Raw genomic sequence first — 24,327 nt, forward strand, 5'->3', positions numbered from 1 at the left:
TAAGGGTGAGGGCCAAGGTGTTGCACTGAAAATGGGGAATAATGAAAACTAAATACTGAATTCTGAGACCCTTAGCCATTTTCCCCCATCATATTCTGATGTCTGATTTGTGCCTCCAAGTCAGGAGACTGAAGAATTCTTCTCCAGGGAAAACCATTGGTTCCAGAGAAAAGACCTGCAGATAATGACTTTAATGAAATACTCCTGAGAAACAGCCAAGATGCTATTTTATCACTCTGAAGGGAGGCCAAAAATCAGTGAATAAACAATACACAGGCTTACAATAGGTTTCTTTAGTGTCTCACCCTTAAATTTGAATGGATACTCTAGTCCTTAGGCATTGGAGTACAGCCTGTGGCAGGAAAGATGAAACCAAAATGATGAAAAGGGGGGAAAAAAACTCTGAAGAAACAAAGACTAGAGCGAGAGAGATCTCAATAGAGAACTAGAAGATAACCCAATAAATTTCTCAGAAAACAAGAGGTGGAAAACAGGAGCTTTTTCGGGGTAGGAATCATGTTATCTCTTGTATATTCTGTGCCTAGCATTGCATCTGGAAAAGCCTTTTTTCAATACCGTTTGTTGAACTCCAGGGTGGCTTACAAGACTACACGAGTGTTCTAATAATTTAGAGTACTTTATCTGGAATCATTTACTTCATTTATCAGCAACTACTTTCTTGTCAAAAATCCACGGATGTTGTAGAATCCAAAATTTTAAAATAGCAAATTGAAAAGCTTGAAACAAAGAAGAGCATATAGGAAGAAGTTAATGAGGCTGAAGAAGGAAAGAGCCTCTGTAAAAGCTCCTAAGGCTCCGTGAGGCTGGGGTTTTTATCCGTTGTGTACACTGTTGTAGCCTCCATATCTAAAACAGTGCCTGACACAGATGGATGGATGGATGGATAAATGCAAGCTCAAACGCGTGAGTGAACAACTGCACGGAGGACTAGGGCAGTAGGATACGTTCCTGCTGCAGCCACCGCGCCCGGTTTAAAATCCAGGAGTCGGTGCAGACGCTGGCTCCTCCTTCGGTGGGTGCGGCTGGGCGCGGCGTCTCTCCGCCCTGCTGCGGGTCTGTGCAGCCGCCTCCGCCACCGCGGCCGCTGCGGTCGCCGCATGCAAGGGCTTCTGGGAGCCGAACCTCGGGGTCTCGGGGAAGGGGCGCGGGTGGCCGCCATCTTAAGTTGCAAACCTAGTCGCTACGCTCAACGCTAGGGGCGGAGTGGCGACCCCACTGTCACCCGCAGCAGACGCCGCAGCGGGGGGCTGGAGGTCAGGGAACCGGATAGTGCAACTTTAATGGGTAAGTGGGAGTGACGCAGGCTAGGTTGGGTGAGCCTCGGGTTTGGTCATTTGGGGAGCTACTGGTTCCTAGGCCACTATTTTTATTTACCCCTTTTCTTGCGAAGGGTTTAGGACCAGGCTGTGTCTGGGGTTTTCTCATGGTTCCCCTAAGGGAGATAGCGGAGGCGGGGGCGTGGCAGCCGGACCTTTCTCTTGCCAACGCGTAAGCGCGGGGAGTCCAGATCCTCTTAGCAACGCTGGTCCTCGGAAGGAGCTTCAGGCAGCCAGTCTCATCCACTCGCCCCTCTCTTTCACGGTTTCTCAGTATTTTCTCTTCTCGGTGTGTGCTCTTATCAACGTTGACAACTCACTTCTGGAACTCAGCCTCTTTCTGTGTCTGGCAGCTTGTTAAAAGTACCATAGTGTCCAGAATAAGGCAGATTCGGTCCCGGGGGCCTACAGGTTGCACCTTCTACATTGGCCAGCTGCCTTCCTACACTGGGATGCAGATGCCTGGAAGGGTTTAGTCCTAACACTGGCAGGTGTGGGTTAGGTACCTCTCTGGAATATTGTCTTTCAACTCCCGTCCAAGACGAAAATTTAGTAGTTTCCTCGAAAATGCTTAAGATATGAAAGGATCTGAAAGCTGTGAAATGGAACAGTGATACTTCAGAAAGATATATGACATTGGCTTTTACTCTTGGGCTTTTGTAACGCATTATAAAAAACTTCTGACAATGTGTCTTCATTACAACACTCAATGATTCATATTCTGTAGGAAAGTGACTTAGTTTCTGGGTAAACAAGACAGTTCTTTTCTTTAGATCCTGAGTACTGCTTTGTCGGTTGTACGGGCTGTAGTCGACACACTTTCCCCCTTCATACGGATCTTGTAATTTTACTAATAGGCACCCAAACCCATAGAGATAGAGACTATGGGCACAGGAAATCCCATTAATAGATGTAAAAAAATTTTTTAGATTACAGTTCTTTGCTCATCAACACAGTTTTTCAAAGAGCTAAATAAAAAGTAAGTTTATGCCTGAAAATTCCTCTATTCTCCAACTTTGAAGTGTCTGAATAGCATTTCTTATATTTAAAATAACTTATACGAGACAGTAGCTTTTATTAAACTGATAAGTACAAATACTACACTTGATCTTAGCCAAAAGGCTGCAGAGTGATGACAGCAGTCTTATAAGTATAGTATTCAAAGTTATTTTCCAGAGAACGAAACTATCCCACTGGGCGAGGCACCTTTAGAGATCACTGTCTGTAGGCTTTATGTCCTCTTTAAAGCAACTGCAGCAAGAATGCAGGTGTTAAATAAGAGACAAGAAGTTAGTACTGTAGAAGAAAAAGGAACAAACGATAAAGGCGTTGTTGGGGCTAGATTTTATTTGGTTAACATTTATATTGAAAGGTTTTAATGTGGACTCCCTGATTAATTGTCTTAAAAGTAGTGTCTAGTGTGTGTGCTGGGGGAAGGTACAAGGTGACTTAATCAGATGTGGGGAGAAGAGTATTAGAACTTCCGTTAGTTTACTTTTTAAAACTATTTAAAATTTTTTTATTTGTGAATTTTATAATGGGATAGTTTATTAGGCTAGTAATAAGTGTATACTAATAAATAAACATTGAGGATGAATGCACAAATATATTTTGCATACATAAGGATATGTGATCAAAAAGTTTAGAAGCCAAGGGCCTAGATAAGGCCTAATGTATAGGTGATAAATATTTTTAAGAGGATCATTGCTGTGAACATTTAATTTTCCAAAATATTTAATACTTATTGAGTGTAATTCAGCAACTAATGTTGAAGCTCAGTTTGCTCTGTGATGAACTCTAATCTCTATTTTCCCCTCCAAGAGACTAAGCTCTTATTAATGAGAAAGAATTTTTATGAATGAAATAATTAGAGAACAATGCTATACATTGTTATTAATTAAGTTTGAGCTGTTTCTAATGACAAGTATTTCTAGGTGCATGCAGCATTGCTGAAATTAATTCATTAAATATTTTAAAGAGAGATTTGGGCCAATTATAAATGTACTTTAGTAAGCTGGAATATACATATGTTAAGTTCAAAGGCACAAAGTACCTTTTAAATCATTCTGAAGTCCTCAGCTTATTCTGTTCTACCTTTAGCTCCACCACTAATGAAATTTCTCTCCTATCTTTACCAGTGACCTAATTATCAGATCTTATGTCTTGTGTGATAATTGGCCTATTGTAGGCACTAATATTTGCTAGGTGAATCAGTAAACACATAAATTAAGTGGCTTGTTTTTATTGCTACCATAAGTGAAATACTCTTTTACCTTTTGAATTCCTTTCTCTTTCTCATGACTCTTATTTTCTGCTGGTTCTTCTCTTTCTCTGACCTATTTCTTTTTGGTCTCCTTTGCTCTTTCCCACTAAAATATGAAAATCCTCAAGATTTCACCTTTGGTCATCTTTCTTTTATAGCTCTACATGATCTTGGATGATCAGTCAGGACTCTTCTCCTGAGTTTTGACCCATATTTTTAACCATCTATAAATCAGATTCTCCTGTATGTGCCCTAAGTACTATAAATTTAACATGTTCAAAATGAACATCACTATACACCTATAGAATGGCTACAACCACAAAACTCCTGCCAATACCAAGTGTAGACAGGATGCAGAGCAACAAGAACTCTTATACATTGATGATACAAAATGAAACAGTTACTTCGCAGTTTGGCAGCTTTTTATGAAATGTGAAACATACACTTGCCATATTATCTATCAGTCCTACTCCTAGATATTTATCCAAGAAAGACGAAAAGTTATATTTACACAAAAACCTGTACATGAATATTTATGATAGATTTATTCATAACTGCCCTAAACTAGAAATAACCTAAATGTTCTTCAGCTAATGAATGGAATAGATTGTGATATATTCATACAGTAGGATACTACTCAATAGTAAGAGGGAATAAACTAGTGGTACATGCCGATAATATGGCCAGCTCACAAATACACTATGCAAAATGAAAGAAGCCAGTTCAATACTACATACTGTTATTCCATTTATGTGAAATTCAGGAAAAGGCAGAACTCTGGAAGTAGAGAGCAAATCAGTGGTTGCCAGGTGTTAAGGGTCCGAAGAAGGCTAATAGGAGCAGCCTTAGTAAATATTTGGGAGGTGATAGAACTGTTCTGTATCTTAATTGTGATGGGTACATGCCTGTGTATTTGTTAAATTCATAGAGCTGTATACAAAAAGAGTGCTTTTACCATATAGTTAAAAAAAAAATTGAATTCATTATTTTTGTCTCAAAAACAAGTAGGCAAGCAAACAAAACCATCACTCTGATCCTCTATCTTTATTCTGTTTTGGGTTATTTTGTCATAATACTAAAATAGCTCAAACTAAAAACCATGTCGTTATCCTCAATTCCCATTTCTCCTCACCACATATTCCTTAAATTCATTTGGCCTCTAACTATTGAATCAGTTTCCAAAATGTTTCCGGAATCAAACTGTCTTCTATATTTCCAGTGCAACTACCAATTTAATTTAGGTCTTCATCATCAAGGTTTGAAACAGCCTTCTCTTTAATTACTTTACTTCTGTTTCTTAGGATTGAGTCCTCTTTCTCAACCATATTGTAAGAGCCATATATGTTCTTATCTACTGTTATAGCTTTATCTCCTACCCCTTCTTACATGTGTCCTCTTGTTCAGGCATACAGAATTTCTTACTTTTTTGTTTTTATGTCCGGGCACCTTCAAGAACTCTGTCTTTATATATATTCCATCTGCTTGAAATGCTTATTTCTTCCCTTTTCACTCTTTGTCCTTTTCCCTGGGAAATTTTTGCTAATACTTTAAAATAGGATAACTGAGATTTTCTGAGCTCCTTAAGGCATAGTTTGTAGCTATGTGTTCTGTGCTGTCATAGGAGTGAATGCATATATTTTAGTGTACTTTACTACTTAAATAGAATTTGCCATTTCATTAACCTAATCTCTTCTACATTAGGGATGGCAGATAAATGGCAGCCTCCTCTCTGATCAATTTTTTTCATAAGTGCTAGTTGATCACAACATTCTCTCTTGTTGGACATGGGTATGTTCTCAGAATTTATCAAAATTACATTCTGGATAGCCATTAATTATATCTCATGTTAAATTCAAGTTGAAACCCTGCGTTAGACTCATTATTTTAATGTATAAATCCAGGATTGGTTATAATATCAGTAATTTAGTATTCATTTCAGAGAGCAAAATGTCCATATACTATTATTAAAGTGTTTATAATTTTTCTAAAAGTAAAACTATTACATCTATTTCAAACATAAAATTTCATGTTTGTATAAAATAAATATTTTAAGTATGCTTATTTGCTTATATAAATAATAATATTTTAAAATACATTTGTAATAAAACTTTAAAAATAAAGTATATAAGTATTTTAGTATTTAAAAGAAACTAATTATACTATAGTAATGAAAACTGGCATTGCAGCCATGACTCAAGTCATAACCTGTGTGGCCTTAATTCTTAAGCAGTGCCTTTAGTAAATGAAGGAAGCTGGACCCCAGTAAATATTTGAGGTGTGCTTATTGAAGCCTGATACCATAATCCATTGAAAATAAGACACATCATTACTGGTTATTTCTTGATCTTGCCAGAATCTGTAATTTAGAATTTTTTTACACAACTATTTCCTGGCTGACAGTGATTTTAAGATGCATCCCACTTAAGAAAGGTTAAAATACCAGGGATGCATGCATCTTAGATTCATGGAAATTAGAGTAATGGCTTTGTCTATGTTTAGCCCAGAATCTGCTATTTGTTTGATAGTTTAGTACTAAAATAGTCATTTTTTTCCAATTTGATGTGGAAATGAGGGAATGTGTTCTTTGTACATAATTTTCAGAGGGGGTTTTGTGCCTATTTAATCGGTGAGCCTGAATTTAGTAGCCCTAGGGTAAACATTTCATGTTATTTTGATAGTTATCAGTATCTATTCTTTTTTCTTTCCCAACCTTAAGATGCCATGGCTAGTCCAGGGAAAGATAACTATAGGATGAAAAGTTATAAGAATAAAGCCCTAAATCCCCAAGAGATGCGTAGACGAAGAGAAGAAGAAGGAATACAGCTTCGAAAACAAAAAAGGGAAGAACAGGTCAGTGTTTTAAAATAATTCTCTGTTTAACACAAAAACATTATATGCAGATTTTAGAAGTTGTATTATTATTGTGAATTTTTAGATAATTTTAATTGAAAATTGTTTTAGGAAATCGAATATAGAGAAATCTATTTTTACATTTATTGGACATCAGGAATATTAGCAAATTCGTGAATCAGAATCCTGTGCTATTTTAAATCACCGACAGGAATGGCTTTTCTGTTGTATCAATAAATATTTATGTTAATTATATTTCTACTCCAATGCTAAGAGAATTTTACTCTTGAGCCTATTTAGATCATTTCCATTTGTCATTGTAACATTTTTCTCTTAAAAAAACATTATTTCATTTGTTGCTTTATGATTTTCATTGCTCATGCCCCTAAGTTAATTATAATGTTTTTCCTATGCTACTCATACAGTTTTTCCTATAATCTCATCAGCCAGATCTCTTAGCTTTCTGTGTTTGAATTTTGTCTGTGTGACATAAGGGAAAAAAATCATTTAAAAGAGTACATCTCAACATTTTTCATTTCAAGATATATTTACATTTAGAATTTGTAAGTAATAAGGAGGATTCGATCCTCAGATACATGAATTAAAACTAATGTGTGAAAAGGACTAGCAATGAAGATGGTAGAGAAAAAGGCCTGTTTTAGAAATATGATTATAATTTGACATCTCTCTATCTGTACTAGCTAGTGTAGCCCCTACTATGTTATCATAGGTGCTCAAAAAAAAATCTGTTGAATGAATGATTAGATCCATGTGTACAGACTGAAGAAGAGCAGAATTTATTTAGTTATAAAAAGTATAAGTTTTTTTACCCTCAATTTTGATATAGGAGATGTCCCCTTAAATCTCCATTAGTCACCATATCTCTTTCCTGCTCTCTTTTTTAAAAAATTTTTATCCATTGTTGAATTAATAAGCATAGGGCCATCTTTCTTGAGAGTTCTCTATCCCTTGTTAATCTGATATACTAGTTCTGTTAATATACCACATTATCTTTCCCATGTAACAGATTTACTTTTTAATTAAGATTTTCTTAGAAAAATTTTTAGACATCTCATAATCCAGTGTGGGCATATGTGCTTTTTCACATGCTATAATATGTCAGGTGTGTATTCTACGGATGGGACTGGCCTTTGGTGGTAAAAGATCTGATTAAGAATGACCCAAAGCATTCTACAAGGCAAGGGCCAACCTAGCCCAGAAAGTCTTAGCTTCGTGTTGATAATTTAGGTCTTCATCATATAGCGATTGGGAAATGCTAAAATATTCAGAATTTTAAATGATAAAACAAACTAGTTTGTTTTATTGACTTAAATGAAAAATATAATTTCATGGAAATGCAGTGTTTTAAGGAAAGCTCAATGTATAAAGTAATTTCTCTTTATTACAGCTGTTCAAACGCAGAAATGTCTCTTTGCCCAGAAATGATGAATCTATGCTAGAAAGTCCTATCCAGGATCCAGATATAAGTTCCACTGTACCTATTCCAGAGGTAGATATTACAAAAATCTATTTCAAATTATACTTTAACAATATTTCAAAAATAGTGGATGCAGCAAATGCTATTCATGTAAAATATTTAAATGATAAATTAATTTTATTTTTTTCTATTTTAGGAAGAAATTATTACCACAGATATGGTTCAGATGATTTTTTCTAATAATGCTGACCAACAACTAACAGCAACACAGAAATTTAGAAAACTGCTTTCTAAAGGCAAGAATTATTTTCAGTATCCTTATTTGATATTACAAGATTTTATTGTAGTGTTTTATTTATGAGGTATTTTTTATTTTAAGGCACTTTTCTTTGACAGGCGCTCTCAATTTTTCTTTAAAATATGTTTTTTAATTTTTCGTAGTTTTCTTATTAAAATTATTGGAGTGACATTGGTTAATAAAATCATATAGGTATACAATTCAGTACTACATCATATGTGTATTGCATTATGTGTTTACCACCCAAGGTTAAATTTACTCTGTCACTATATATTTGACCCCCCTATCTACCTCTCCGCCCCGTTCCTTCTGGTAACCACTAATCTGCTGTCCATGTGTCTCTGTTTGTTTATCATGTTTGTTTGCTGCTTTCAGTTTTATATCCCACATATAAGTATGCCAAGAAGATATACAAATGGCCAACAGACATATGAAAAGATGCTCAACTTCACTAGCTATTAGGGAAATGCAAATCAAAACCACAATGAGATACCACCTCATACCTGTTTGAATGGCTCTCGCCAACGGGACAAGTAATAACAAGTGCTGGAGAGGTTGTGGAGAAAAAGGAACCCCCAGACACTGCTGGTAGGAATGTAAATTGGAACAGCCACTATGAAAAACAGTATGGAGGTTCCTCAAAAAATTAAGAATAGAATTACCATATGATTCAGCAATTCTCCTTCTGGGCATTTACCCAAAAAACTTGAAAACACTTATCTGCAAAGATATATGTACCTGATGTTTATAGCAGCGTTATTCATGGTGGTCAAGACATGGAAACAGCTGAAGTGTCCAATAGATGATTGTTTAAATACATTTTTAGATAACATTTGTTTTTTAAAAAACATATTATCAAAGTAACACATGTTGATTGTGGAATATTTGCAAATGTAAAAGAATTAAAAGAAGCAAATATAAAAATCATTATTTCTATTGCCAAGAAACAAAGTTATAGAAACATGTTTTTAAATTCCTGTAGAAATATTTTCCAGACATAATTTTTTAAATGACAGCATAACATCATAGTATGATCAATCCATCAGACCTTTAATTTTTCCCAGTTTTTTTCATTTGACAAATTTATTGGTATTTTGGTAAAGACATTTATCTCAGTCATTTCTGTTTCCCATCTTGACCTTACGTTACTATTTCATTTAAGTCAAGAAAATATGTAGGAAAGGGATGTTATTTTAACGTAAATTTTAAAATGGATAAAAATGAAAAGTTTGCCTACATTAAAGCAAATTGAATTAATGTATCTTAATTTAATTAAATCATCATGTAAGTAAGAACTGATAGATAGTTCTATGCATATTTCCATTGTTTTACTTAGGGCTTACTCTAAACTTAAATGAAGTGAACAAAGTGTTAAGAATACATACATGCGCTTCTCTGGAATTATCTATTAAAAGACCTGAGCAGGTAATTACCACCATTAAGACAGTCTGAAGCTGCTGCCTATAAATATAACATTATAGGAATTTTTAAGGAAATTATTATACTGTATTTTTCTTTTATCTATGACTGTGTCTTTAAGGATGTGTTTAACTTTCACATTAAAAAAGAATTCATATACTATACAAAAATACAAAAAAACAAAATAGAAATAACCCTACAACACACAGCTCTGACAAAGTATATGTGGTCAAAGATTCCGTAAAATGATTTTCTTTCCTTCTATTTTCAGTACCTAAAATTTGGTTTTGAAAGGCCATTGGTTAATATGTATACACTTAAACCATATTATTGGACCAAATAAGAATTCCTATAGTAAGTTCAAATCAAATTGGATTTCACAAGTTAGTAATCTAAATGTTTTGACAAAGTTTTTCTTCTTCATACAATGTTGCTTTTTCTGGGGTTTGTTACCTTTTAAAATATAAAAACATCCAGATATTTAAGTATTATTTACATTTAAAATTTTTGGAGGTGGTTTGTATTTTAAAAGGAACAGCTTTCTTATGACTTGCCTCAAGATCTGGTGGAAATGCTTATAGGAACTAACTAATAAGAAAAACTAAGAGAAGCATATTCAAAATACTGATTTACTTTGGTAGCAAATGGTTGTTCTTTGAAGACTAATGAAGATAGACAAGACTTGTTAGGGGGAAGTGTGCTATTTCAAATACTTAACAGTTTACATAAAATTAAAAAAAAATTTTTAAAGAATTAAGCATCTGTATCCACTGATAGTAATGCAATATCCAGTTTATGACTTAAAACAAAACAAATGCCCACTAGGAAATAAAGTAACATTTTAACAATATAAGGCTGTTCCGGGGAGCCAGAAATTTTAGATTAATAAGGGAGTTAGAGAGGAATTGCTTACAGTTTAAACAGACAATACTTTTTGCTTCTTTCTTAATGTGCTAATAGTTGTACCTAAAAAAATATGCAGTTCTTAAAAAGGTATCATTTCTGATTTTTAAAATTATCTGTAACCTTTGGAAACTAATCACATGAAACTACAAAATTAGCAGATGTCTTAAAGTCTGTGTATAAAACATAAATTACCTCTAATTTCAAACTGTCATTTATTAGTATACCACTGTCTTAAAAAAAAAAAAAAAAAAGTGGCTCCAAAGATAGTCTTAGACCATTCTTTAAAAAGGAAACTGTTCCTTTTAACTTCATACCCACCCCACACCCCAGTTTCAAAACACATTATTTAATTGTCTTGGCCACTGATATTTCATAGCTTGCATAGCTTCTGGTTATCAGAAAACCCATACTTTCCTTTATTTAAGGAGTTTTGTCCTGTTGACGTTGATGTATCGCTTCCAGTATCCTTCATCCTCATCTTTGCTTCTGGAGGCATTTTTTCTGGTTCACTATCTTCATCTTCATTAACAGCTGCTGCTACTGAAAGGGTTTTTGGAGGGAGAGTTAGAAAAGTTTCCTTAGGCTTACCTGATCCAAGTTTGAGGGATATGGCTGAGGCTTTCTTTGTCAAATGGCAAATCCAGATGTGGAGATCTCTGTAGGCTTGTTGGGAGGTCTGTTCAGTGCTGTGACTGAAACTTCCCCCTCCATTACTGGAGGAAATAATCTTAGTTTTCACAGGATTTTCTGCTTCTCCTTTAGGTCTGCCGGTGGCGCCAGCTCACTACAGCTTCTCAGGCTTCTCCCCTCTCACCTTCCCCTCCACCATTTTTCCCATCAAGGCCTCCCTGCACATTTTCCCCCAATTTTTGATGATCATAAAGCTCTATAAATCCTCAATCAACCTAAAACTTCCTTAGTATAAATTTATAAAGTAAAACTGTGGGTCAAAGGAAATAAACAGCGTGTTAATTTATACTCCTATCTTCAGTTTGTATGAGTATTCATTTCACTGTTTTTATTAACATGACTATCTTTAAAAAAAACATGCTATGCATTAGCATATTGTGTGGCATTTTTAAGTACTTAAATATTTTTCTTTAATTATTGACTTTTGTAATTCATAATTTACCTGTTTATGTTATTTATCAAATTTTATATTGTTTATAAAAATTACTTATTAAACAAACATTTACCCCTTAGTCTATCTTGTGTTTTGTATATGGAATTAATGGAATTAGTTACTAACTATACTGAGTTGTATATGTGAACTGATAAGAGTTTTGAAATTGCCCGTGGCTAGCTGCCTTATTTTCCCCAAGAGAGACAGAATTTAGTAAAACCTGAGGAATAAAAGAAATCTTGTGTTCAGGTCAGCTAAGATCACAAGGCTTTTGCTTTTGCTTTCTTATTGTAGTTCTGCTTTGTAAGTACATTTAACCTTTGTTTTCCATTTCTTCGAAGCTCACATAGCTTAGCAATGTTAGGAAATCCTTGTATAATTGAGAATCGCTTCCTCTTCTTTATCAGATTCCGCATTTTGGGGTTTTGAATTTGATATTATCTTTTTAAATCACGTTAATGTTCATTATATTCTCTTTCAAGATTTCTTTTTCATATATGCATTATATTATAACCAATTAGCAAAATTTATTTAGATTTAGTTCTGTTTAAGAATGTTAACATTCTTATGCCGCCAGTGTTTTTATACTGCAACTTGCCCATTAAATTCTTTAGTCATAAGATTTTATCTTCATTTGCCCAAATTCCTCAGGGTCTTCTGTTTCTTTTAAACTGTAATATCTTTTTCAAAGAGCCACTGATTTTTTTTCTGTTTCTTTATAGTGGTATTATGCTTCCCCAATTGGGCACAGAGCAGGAATTAAAGATGCTTTCTTTTACCGATTGATGTCAGATTCTGCCAAATATATCAGGTCTAGAAAAATATTAGATTTACTGTAATTTTACTTGAACCATCACTGGTAGAAACATGGGACAGGAGCTAGAACTAGAATTCCTCTGATGTAAGTTATGATAGTGACATTTAGCTAGAATCTCCTATTTACTTCTCTATCAGGGCCAGCCACTCCTGTGGGTATAAATCATAGATTTTCCTTTTCTTAAAGTCCAGTTTTTAAAGAAATTTCTCCATTTTTGTTGCTGTCGTTGTGGAGGACTCTTGCTTAGTTTTAAGTGCTGAAGCAGATAGTCCCCTATTTTACTTATGTTTATATTGCCACATTGATTGAACATCTTCTCTATAATAGTTGATCACCTTTAGAAGATAACATAGCTATTATTCTGTCAATTAATATAATACCAATGTAAAAGTTAATAATAGTTCATGATACCTGTTAGAATAACTGATGATCCAAGTGCACTTTGTTTTCTTTTAGATGAAAGTAACCATAAAGTAATTTGCTAGGAAGAGACCATATTTGGATTCTTAAATCTCTCTATGTATCTAAAATTTATATTTGTTTATCACATATTTAAAGCTGACAGTTCCCATACCCACTTCTCTCACCCTCTAAACCAGAAAACCCACTGTTTTCTTCCTTCTCTCAACCTCTGCTTTCTCTCCCCCGTCGAGTAAGAAAGAGCAAGAAAAAATTTTTGTTTTTTTTAAAAAAAATAGGAAAGTAGATTTAGAATTTTCTTATGGAAAAAGAAAAAACTAGAAGATGAAGGTGGTAACTACAACTATAATTTTGTTTTCATTTTTTAAAAGATGGATGTAAAGGCATTAGTAATATATGTTGTTTTGTCCTGTTGATGTTTTATAACTCTAACAACAGTTTAAGCTAGGGTCTGGAATTTACATTTTGAGGAATTCAGACTTTTTATTTAGAATACCCAAACAAAACTTTTCTGTGTATAGCTTTACTAACTTTGCAGAAATCTAATTTTTGAACAAATTAGAAGGACAGCAAATTTATAGAAAACAGAAGAAAAGGAAGAAAGAGGTCCATTTCTGAAAAACCTTTCTTAACAATTGAGAGCATGATTTCTAAGGTTTAAACTTAGTAATGTTTCTCTATATCAGAAAGATAGAATTTGTACAGATCTTTTATGGTTACTATTCATTCTGCTGATTAAACTCAATATGTGTTATTTATGGTCAGTAATACAGTCAAACAGAATTAAGAAGAAAAGGAAGAGTCAAAAGTAGAAATGAAAATTTTCTCCTGTGAGTAGGTGGGTAGATTACTCAGTAGTAGACAAATTTGGGTAGTGGGAACAGTCCATAGTGATTTACAAGTTTGGTTGGTTTTGGTTATGCTACAGTTTAAAGAAGCTGTGGAAAAAAATATGGCCAGTAGATACTTAAAAATATCTAGAATCCAGGAGAGAAGAATTCAGTTATGAGGGTTAGATTTGTAAATTACCACAGATGATAATCATAAGTGACAATTAAATTAGCAAAATAGGTAAATTTCTAGAGAGAATAAATAACAGGGAGAAAACTAACCCAAAAGAACATCTTATAGTTCCTGGAGAACTATAAGAGAATACTTTTTGCTGAAAGCCAAGGGAGGAGGAGTTCTTGGTACTTAGATTGTCAGTAGCTAAAATAGCTTTGTTTTACTTTTGCATGTCTTTGTTTTAAAATTTCTTAGAGATTTTATGATTCTCAGAAGCCCTCTGCGTTTCATAAAAATTTATCAAGAATTCTAGATTGTCCAATAGCATTTCTTTAAATAATAAACAATACCCTGACAAAATAGAACCTCATCAGACTGAGACATTTGACAATTTATGGCTGATAGTGAGGGAGACATCCCTAGAAATTGGAGTATAGTTATAAAAAATCAGTGGGAACATTACCCTTCAGTTTGTGTTCGAGTGTTAGACTGAAATATTCCCATATTGTGAAGGTGACCTTCTAAATAGACTTCAACTTAAGAAATTTAAATATTTGTGTAGTAAATATTTAAATTTTTTATTGTCATTATGGTTATTGAAAAAATTTGCTTTGCAATAAATATTACAATTTGAGAACATTTGTTTTCTTCAGTTACATCCAGCTGAGAGTTTAAAATTTGTCAGTCAAACCTAAGAGTTATTTTGTGTGCCTGTTAATTAACACAGGGACCAGATTGTTGTCTTTTTGTGTCTATGTAATAACTTAATGCTTTTTAAATTTTTAGAACCTAATCCACCAATTGATCAAGTTATACAGAAGCCAGGAGTTGTACAGAGATTTGTGAAATTTCTTGAAAGAAATGAAAATTGTACTTTACAAGTGAGTTCTATAGTTTTCTTTCTTAATCTTTTTCCAGAAATGACATAATAAGAGTTTCTAATGAAAGCAACATAAGCATTCAGTGATTACTTGGCAATTAAAGGAAAAGGTAGCGCTACTTGTCTTGCTGTGGCCATGGTTGCAGTGCTAACTTCTCCTAGAAACTGTTAATTTCATTAAACAATTTTGGGAAAAGTTTATAAAATTATTCCAGATTTTAATAAAGTTTGTAGTTATCAACCTTTAATAACTTTTTTGTTTTAGAAGACCTCAAACTAAAATGTTCACTATGGTTAAATTTATTTTGGCTATTAGCTAACTTGGGTTGTAACTGCTTAGGATAAACTCTTTTACCTCTTAAAACATTTTATTTGAAAATTAGGGTTTTTTTTTTTTTTTGAAAAATGAACAGATCAGTATAATCTACTAAAAATGGATCAAAGTTAGGTTTGTGTCATAAAGAGCATTACTTCTTAATTATACTTAATGTCAGTTTTAAGATCTCTTCCAAATAATTGGCTATTAATAGCAAATTATTGATATTACCAAATATTATACTGTTAAAAAAAAGATTGCTCTTACTGACCTTCATTGCTATATATATCCTCAAGTAAAAGTACAGGGCAGAAGTATAGCTATCAGGATTTGCCCAAGACCTACACTTAGTTTATCGATGTTATTGTCAGTAATGGAGGACTGTTACTGGTATTTTAGTAATAGTTGTTGAAATTACAACTTAGGGTAGTGTTCCACTTATCTGAATAATTTGGGAAAGGTCCTCACATTTTGGTAATAAACAGTGGAATGTGTTGCACAGGTGAGTGTTACCCATCACAAGTTGTATGCTGAAAATTCTTGAGAATATTTGCAATAAGTGTCTGAAGAAAATACCGCTTTATTCATGTTAAAGTCTGTCAATTAGTTTTCAAAGTCTTTAGGTATTAGTGCTGTAAGGGCTGGAGATATGACTTCTAGTTCATTTGCCTTATAGATAAGCTCCGAGTCCAGACTAAAATCCAAGCCTTCTGATATCTAGTTTATTATTTGGTTCTTTAATTCTAAATGAATGAAAGAGAAAATGAGTGAATGTGAATAAATAAAATTAAGTGTTAATTTGAACTGTACATTGTGTAAGGCATTATAGTTACAAAATTGAGTAAGTTATTGTCCCTCTCTGCAGAAATTCTTCACTTTATGTTGGGGAAGACAAATACATAAATGGACCTGTGATACCATAGTATGCTTAGTGCTATAACAAATATAAACCAAGAGCTTTGATAGCATAGACAACATAGCAACTTAGCTGTTTAGGGGAAGTCGAGGAAGACTTCACAAAAGTAGTGTTACATGGGTAGTCTTAAGGATAAATGAGAGTTTGGCGGACTGAAAAGAAGAAAATTAATATCAGATTGATGATATCATGTATAGAGAGCATAGAGTATTCAAGAACATTAGGTGCTTGAGCATTTATTAATCACTATAATTAAAACCTAATGAAATTCAATAGTATGGTCTTGGGACAGCTATATGCTGTCCCATATTACTCACGTTCATATGAAATATGCTAATTCAGAACACTGGTCTGTCTAACTAAGGCCTCAAACTGAGAGCCTGCAAGCCATTTTCGCCCACAAATTTTGTTTGGCCTGCATGTGTTTTAAAAGATGCGAATTAGATATTAGATTTTAAAATTGGGGAATTTCACGTGAAAATCTAGCCTTGTGGCTTCTTTTGACAAACAGAAAAATTAGCTTTGTTGCCACATAGTGAAGACCTGAGTAGGAGTTCTTCTTTTTTTAAAAGTTATTTTTTTCCCCCTTTTAAAAAATCATAGCCATGCTCTCCAGTTTGCCACTGTTCTCCACTTGCTCATATGACTCTTTATTTAATTATCTGTTCTATAGACTTGTGAATTCACCATTCTTCACTGATGCTTTCTCCTGGAGATGGCTAGGACATTTTAATGGAGTAAACTTTTAATTGTCTTTTAGTTTATTTCCTTACCTGTAATTGGTTAGGACTGTGGTCTTCATTTTTTAAAATATAAATTCTTCTCTTAAATTGTTTTCTTAGTCCATAATCATAATAGCAACTGTACTTTTCATGCCTTTCAGTAATGCTTTTGGATGCCTTTTTATTATTATTAATCATAATAATATCTACCTTAATGTGAAAAGTTAACTGTGGCAAATATTTTTAAAGCTATAGTCAGTTTGCCTGTGGATTTGTAATCATTTACCTTATTGTTTGGGAGACATGAGTTGAATTTTCTCAATTGCTTCCATTATAAATCTATCATATGTAAGTATATCCAAATTCTAATTGAATCGATGGAGTAACTTCTCAGAGGCTCTGCTGCTGAAAAGAAACCTCAGGTCCTGTTTATGGCTCTTTTTGACCTTGCACAAATAACCTAAATCTTGAGACTTCTAATTTTCTTAGTTTTTAAATGAGGAGGTTGGGACTAGATGATCCCCCTCAGGAAACAAAAGTACCATTTACAATTCTAGATTTCATAAATATACTGTTGCTCTATTAAGTAGTGTTTCATTTATTTTTAAACCGCTTGATTTTAGAACACCTGGCTCTCTAGTAGTAGACATAAGGAGTTTTATGAATTATAAATTCAAATATGCTCATTTGTTCATGATTTTGTAAATTTTTATTATATTCTTCTTAGTTCTTTTTTTCCGGATCGAACAGTCTTTTAAAGTAAGGATTTTTTTCTGTGAAATCTAATTTCAATTGGATCTTACTAATTATGTCAGTCTTTATCGCAGACTTGTGCAGCTAAATCTTTATTCCCTTTTTCCCTTCTTCCTTTTTATGACATTTCTTTGGTGCTTTCATTTATTCTGCTTTATTTTTCCCTAGTTTGAAGCTGCATGGGCATTAACTAATATAGCATCTGGAACTTTTCTGCATACCAAGGTAGTGATTGAAACTGGGGCTGTTCCAATTTTTATCAAACTTCTTAATTCAGAGCATGAAGATGTACAAGAACAGGTAAATTTCTAGTTTAAGCTGTTATGTTTACTAGATTAATTTTCTTGTGAAAGTACCATTTGTGATTTTGATTTGAAATTTATTTTTACCAAATTGCCTGTGTATTGCATTTTCTAAAATATAGTAATTTCTATTCAGTGTCAAATTAGAAAGGAGGAAGAATTAACTGTCTCAGACATCGTCCTGGGTTATATATGTGTGATCTCAGCTATCAGGAAGTAGTATTCCCATTTATTTATAAAAAAGCATACCGAGACCCAGAAAAGTTAGGAATTTACCCAAAGTCACAGCGAATGGTTGAACCAAATTTTAAACCTGTACCAGTCTGAATCCTTATTTTTTTTGCATGTACGTAGATTATTTTGTTGTTTCTTTTTAAAACATTACATAATTTTGAATACAACCATTTTAAAATAAATTTTATGAATAAATTCTCATAGTTTTTTTGGTCTTACATATTTATTAAATGTTTGAACTTTTTTTTTGCTTTTTTCATCTTTACTGAAATATAATAGACAATTAGTTGCTTGTATTTATATTGTACAATTTAATGAGTTTTTTTCAATTATAGTTGGCATACAATAATATACCAGTTTTAGTTGTATAGCGTAGTGATCAGAAATCCACATAACTTGCAAAGTGATCACCACACTAAATCTAGTACCCTTCTTCCTCCTTACCTATTTATTAACTATCTTCCCCATGGTACACTCTACATTTCCATGTCTATTCTGCATCTATCCATTTGTACCTCTTAATCCCTTTGCCTTTTTTTTCTCCCTCCCAAGTCCCCTCCTATCTAGTATCCCTCTAAATATTCTCTGTATTTATCTCATAGTTGTTTTAAGAGGGAAAATTTAAACATACAATTTGTACCATCCAAAGAAAATCAAATGTTTTAATATTTTGTTTTGAATCCTTTTTATGCAAATTGATTTTCTGTATATATACATATATATGTATATATATATAAAATTATTTTCCTCAACTTATCACTAATATTAGGAGACTTTTCTTACAGCATTAATTATATTCCAAGAAAATTTTACTGATTACTCATTATCTGTTCATGTACCATAATTTATCTATTTCTTCATTGTTGTACGTTGGAGTTATTTCTAGCTTATTAGTGTTATTAATAACATTGTGATAACATTATTATATATCAATCTTTATGTGCCTCTTAATTATTTCATTAGAGAAAAGTGACTTTACCCTGTCAAAAGAAAACAATTTTAAGTTCTTATTACATATTTCAAAGTTAACCTCCAAAAGAGTTATGCCAGTTGATATTCCTACCAACAGAATATTAGACTTCACAGAGGGAAAATGTCATTACTTTAAAAGGTTTTTCTTAAAAAAAAAAAAAATGAAAAGAAACTTAGGTCTTGAGTAGATATTAAAAATATTAACTCATGCTTTAAAAGTTAAAATTTTCCCAATTGGAAAAGTAACCTATGTCCACTTTTATACTTATATGAAAAATTTGAAACGAGAATATAATAAAATGATAATTTGCATTTGCACAGTTTCTCATCTAAATGAAATTTAATAAGTAAATAATTTGATCATTTACTACTATTCATTTAAAAAATTATAATGAACCTGGACTAATTCTAAACTTATTTTCAAGGATCAATCTACGCCAATTTTAATATTAACTTTACCTCACTTTTCTATGCTTTAAAAAATTCTTTTATAAATCAGTCCCTTCCCAGTGAGTAGAGTCCTGGGCATAGGAGCAAACCTCTAGTAGAGGTTATTGGAAAATTCACTAAATAGATATATGTTGTCTCTCCTTGTAGATTCAGTATCTCTTTATTGAAAGCAATAAATATATCAGAAGTATGTAACGAAATTTTAAAAACCGACCTTTCAGTTTGATTAAAATATTATTTATTTTATTATGCTTTTAAAGTTTTTTTTCTTAGTCTTACTGGCATTTTTTTAACTTCTTGAAAAGTTCATTCTGTACTAAAATCTCATCTTAAAAGAGAGCATCATATTTAAGAAATTGTTATAACAATATTTTTTTCTTATTTTTCTAAGGCTGTTTGGGCACTTGGTAATATTGCTGGTGACAATGCAGAATGCAGAGATTTTGTTTTGAATTGTGAAATACTTCCACCTCTTTTAGAGTAAGTAGTCTAAATTTAATGTAATTAAAGTAATACTACTTTTGGAAAAGAAAACTATATTTTACACTGTACTTCTATATACATAATTAAATTCTTCAGTGATGTTTTTAAATTTGGCTTATGTTTAACCATGCCTGCAAAAGCTTGAAAATACTAGAAAAAAATTTCCAACTGTGTCATATCTGTCTTTTATGTTCTCTTGAGACATACTTCACAATGGTCATTGTTTACTTGTTGCTTACTATGCTAAGATAACTATTCTGCAAAAAGAAAAAAGAAAAAAGGATATGTAGTAGTTTTTAATACAATAAAAATTCAAATTTTGCCGAAGTTGGGAATCTTTAACAGATAATATATTTAGGTTGTCATGTTTTTATATTTGATTTTGAAATGTTCTGAGAACAAAGATCATAAGAGTTTTTCTTTCAGAATTAGAATTTTACTTAAAGTGATTTATCTAGTAGTTTCTTTTACAAATACTTTACACACTTTTTAAAAAAAGAAATTACCCTTAATGTAAGGTCCTATACAGAAATGACAAAATTATTTGACAGTAGGTTTCTTTATCTATCTTGGCTATCATTCACTAAGAGAATCTTTAGGCTAAGCAGCAAGTAGTGAGAATGAAAAAAAAAATTAATTGAGATGTTTGGAAGAAAAATTTTATTCTTTTCATTTCTGTGCCATTTTCTATCCTCTCTGAGCTGAGGAATTCAATTCATTTTTAGATACTAGTTTGCAAAAGGTATTTTGTTTTAGAGTGAGTAGTTTTCTAAGGACAGAAGTGATTTCTCAGCATAATTTCATTCAACTAACAAGAAGTACTTACTCGGTGTAGGCCACTGAATCACTTGCTATATTGTCATTTATTTTAGGCTTATCCAAAGTTAATGTTCCATAGTATATGAGACTTTAGCTGAGCTATAAAGGAAAATACTGATTTGGAGTTCAATACCAGAGTTATTTTGAAGTTTGTACTATTAAAAGCATCTCTTAAATTTTTAATTTAAGATTTTTCTGGCCTGATTCTTTTTACTTTTGGTCTCTGTCTCTACATTATTTTATTATTTGTTAATATCTCAAATTGATAATGGTTTATGAAATAGTAAGTAAGCATTTTTAGTGCTAATTTCTTTAAATATTCTAAGGAGCTTTTAATTGTAACTGAAAAATAAAACTCTAATGGATAGCAGACAGTACTCAGCTATGTAGTGCTAGTTATAATAATTTTCAGTAAAAACGTAGGCTTAGAAAGTTAGAAAATTTCAAAGTTTTATTTAAAAATGAGGAAGACAGTAAGAAGGAAGTTATGTCAAGTTAGAAAAAAGATGCTCTCACTTTAGTTGAGCAAAAAGAAAAAAGTTATTAGTTTATAAAAGATTATGGATTATCTGTTGTTCACATTGAAATTTACACTTAGCTAATGCTTAAATTAAGTAAATATAAAACTTTTATTAATGCATAGTTTGTTAATTCCATTTGAATCAGTTTTAATTTTTTTTTAATCTAATTCATTTGATTCTCAGTAAATATAAACCTTTTACTACTACAGACTATATATACTGACACAACTTTGTGTTTTTAAATTTAACTTTAATTTTTAATACAGCAAATCTGGACAAGAGATTTGTACTTTCTCATAATAACTTTATTTATATAGATAAAGAAGAATAGTATACAACACAGGTTGGTCAACCACAGTCCTCAGGCCAAATCTGGTGTGCTTCCTGTTTTGTAAATAAAGTATTGTTGGAACACAATCACATCCATTACCTTATCTAATGTCTGTGGTTGCTTTCATGCTATGTCCACAGAGAGAAAGGGCTGAAAAGCCTAAAATATTTACTGAAAAAATTTGTCAACCCCTGCTATAGAAAAATCAGTGTAACTATTTTATTTTTAAAAGAGTTAATGAAAGGTTTTAGGCCTCAGAGACCCTTTATAGGAAAACCTTTAGAACAGATTTTTTTGGTAAAATACACATAACCTAAAATTTACCATTTTAACCATTTTAAAATATACAGTTTACTGGCATTCAGTACATTAGCAATGTTGTGTAGTTCCAGAACTTTTTATCACCCCAGACTGAAAACTTAGTACACTTTAAACAGTCACATCCTATTTCCTCATTATCCCAGCCCTTGGAAGCCACTGACCTACTGTCTGTCTCTATGGATTTGCCTATTCTGGATATTTCATATAAGTGGAATTATACAAATTGTGACCTTTTGTGTCCGGTTTCTTTCACTTAGCATATTGTTTTCAAGGTTTACCATGTATCAATACTTCATTCTTTTTAGGTTGAATAATATTTTATTGTATGGCTGTACCACATTGTGTTCATCCATTCATCAAATGATAGTCATTTGGTTGTTTCTATCTTTTGACTACTGTAAATAGTGCTCCAATGAACATTTGTACACAAGTTTTTGTTTGAACACCAGTCTTCAATTCTTTTAGGGCTATACCTATGAATGGAATTACTGGGTCATATGGTAGTTCTATCTTTAACTTTGTAGGACTTACCAAACTGTTTTCCACGGCAGCTGTACCATTTTACATTCCCACCAGCAATGTATGAGGGTTCTACTTTCTCCACATTCTCACCAACATGTATTGTTATTTGTTATTCTGATTTAAGCCATCTTAGTGGGTATGAGCTAGTATCTCATTTTGTCTTAATTTGCATTTCCTAATGATGAACATCTTTTCAAGCATTTGTTGGTCATTTGTGTATCTTTGGAGAAATGTCTATTTTGGTCTTTGCATATTTTTTAATTCAGTTATTTGTTGTTAGGTTGTAAGAGTTCTTTATACCTTCTGGGCAGATTCTTATATATATGATTTACAGATATTTTTTGCATTCTCTGGGTTGTCTTTTCACTATGTTGATAGTGTCTGTTGATTCACAAAAGTTTTTCATTTTGGTGAAATCCAGCTTATTTATTTTTTCTTTTGTTGTTTATGCTTTTGGTTTCATAGATTTTGCCAAATCTGAGGTCATGAATATTTACTTTTATGTTTTCTTCTAAGAGTTTTATAGTTTAACCTCTTGTTTTTACATCTTTGGGATACATGTAGACATCTACTTGTCCCAGCATGATTTATTGAAAATATTATTCTTTTCCCATTGAGTGGTCTTGACACCCTTGCTGAAAATGAATTGACCATACATGTGTGGTTTTATTTCTGGATTTTCTGGAACTTCTCAGTTATATTCCATTACTCTATATATCTGTCCTTATGCAAGTAATATATGGTTTTGATTAATGTGGCTTTGTGTTAAGTTTCAAAATCAGGTGCGAGTACTTAAAATTAAAAAAATTTTTTTTTTTTTTAGCTCTTTAGGACTCCTTGAAATTCTATATGAATTTGAAGATTGATTTTTTTCATTTTTGCAAAAAAGACAATAGGCATTTTCATAGGGATTACATTGCAACTTTGGAGAGTATTGCTATCTGAACAATATTAGATCTTCTATTCATGAACATGAGAAATCTTTTACTATACCGGCGTACTTCATTTTATTGCTCTGATTTTTCTAGTTTCTTAAGATGGACGTTTAGATTATTTATTTGGGATTTTGTTTTTGTTTTTGTTTCTTTGTTTATTTTTAATTTTTTTATTTTATTATACTTTTAATGTAGATGTTTTAGTCTAGATATTTCCCTCTGAGCATTGCTTTCACTGCATCCTGTATTAATAGTTATGTTTTCATTTTAATTTATTTTGAAGTATTTTCTAATTTCCTTGTGATTTTTTTTATCCTATTGGTCATTTAAAAGTATGTTACTTAATTCCCACATATTTGTGAATTAACCAGTTTTCCTTCTATTAGTGATTTTTAGTTTTAGTCCATTGTGGTCAGAAAATATCCTTTGTATGATTTCAGTTTTTAAAATATATCAGATTTGCTTTGTTATATAACATATGGTATATCTTGGAGAATATTCCTTGTGCACTTGAAAAGAGTATATATTTTGCCATTATTGAGTAGAGTGTTGTACAGATGTCTATTTAGCTGCTTTATAATATTGTTGAAGTCCTCTATTTTCTTATCAACTATCTTAGTGTTCTATCTATTATTGAAAACAGTATATTGAAGTCTCTAACTACGGTTGTATAACTAGTTCTCCCTCCAAATCTGTCAATTTTTGCTTTGTATATTTTGATATGTTATTTGGTCTTATAAGTTTATGTGTTGTAGCTTCATGATGGATTCACTCTTTTATCAATCTATAATGTCCTTTGTTTTTTAATCCATTTCCCATTTACCCTGAGAATACTTGCCAGCAGCACTTGTAGTTGCAGTGTTTACCTCGAGATAACTCATGATTACAGTCCTAACCTTACCCACAAAGGTTGCCATGGAATGTCTCACTTTCATTATTATTTTTGCATTGCTCTAGCATATCGATATTGTTTG

At 32.3% G+C, this 24,327-nt stretch overlaps 1 protein-coding gene and 2 pseudogenes across 2 annotated transcripts in view; 1 reads left to right on the plus strand and 2 right to left on the minus strand.

Moving 5' to 3' along the window:
- The first annotated feature begins 1,071 nt into the window (after window positions 1-1,071).
- Window positions 1,072-24,327, plus strand: part of KPNA5 (karyopherin subunit alpha 5) — a 42,634-nt gene continuing 19,378 nt past the window's right edge. Inside the window, exons 1-8 of one of the 2 annotated variants that reach the window (XM_015600131.2) lie at window positions 1,072-1,305; window positions 5,302-5,388; window positions 6,317-6,450; window positions 7,859-7,960; window positions 8,085-8,184; window positions 14,663-14,757; window positions 17,632-17,763; window positions 19,813-19,901. In XM_015600131.2, coding sequence (XP_015455617.1) covers window positions 5,385-5,388; window positions 6,317-6,450; window positions 7,859-7,960; window positions 8,085-8,184; window positions 14,663-14,757; window positions 17,632-17,763; window positions 19,813-19,901 — 656 coding nt within the window. In that variant the 5' untranslated portion in view covers window positions 1,072-1,305; window positions 5,302-5,384. The remainder of the gene's footprint in view (window positions 1,306-5,301; window positions 5,389-6,316; window positions 6,451-7,858; window positions 7,961-8,084; window positions 8,185-14,662; window positions 14,758-17,631; window positions 17,764-19,812; window positions 19,902-24,327) is intronic. The other variant, XM_006926111.3, reaches the window with a different exon arrangement.
- LOC112474409 lies at window positions 2,356-2,471 on the minus strand (annotated as a pseudogene).
- Window positions 10,633-11,631, minus strand: LOC112474300 (annotated as a pseudogene).

This window comes from Pteropus alecto, unplaced genomic scaffold (genome assembly GCF_000325575.1).
Source record: "Pteropus alecto unplaced genomic scaffold, ASM32557v1 scaffold79, whole genome shotgun sequence".
In the NCBI taxonomy this organism is placed as follows: Eukaryota; Metazoa; Chordata; class Mammalia; order Chiroptera; family Pteropodidae; genus Pteropus; species Pteropus alecto.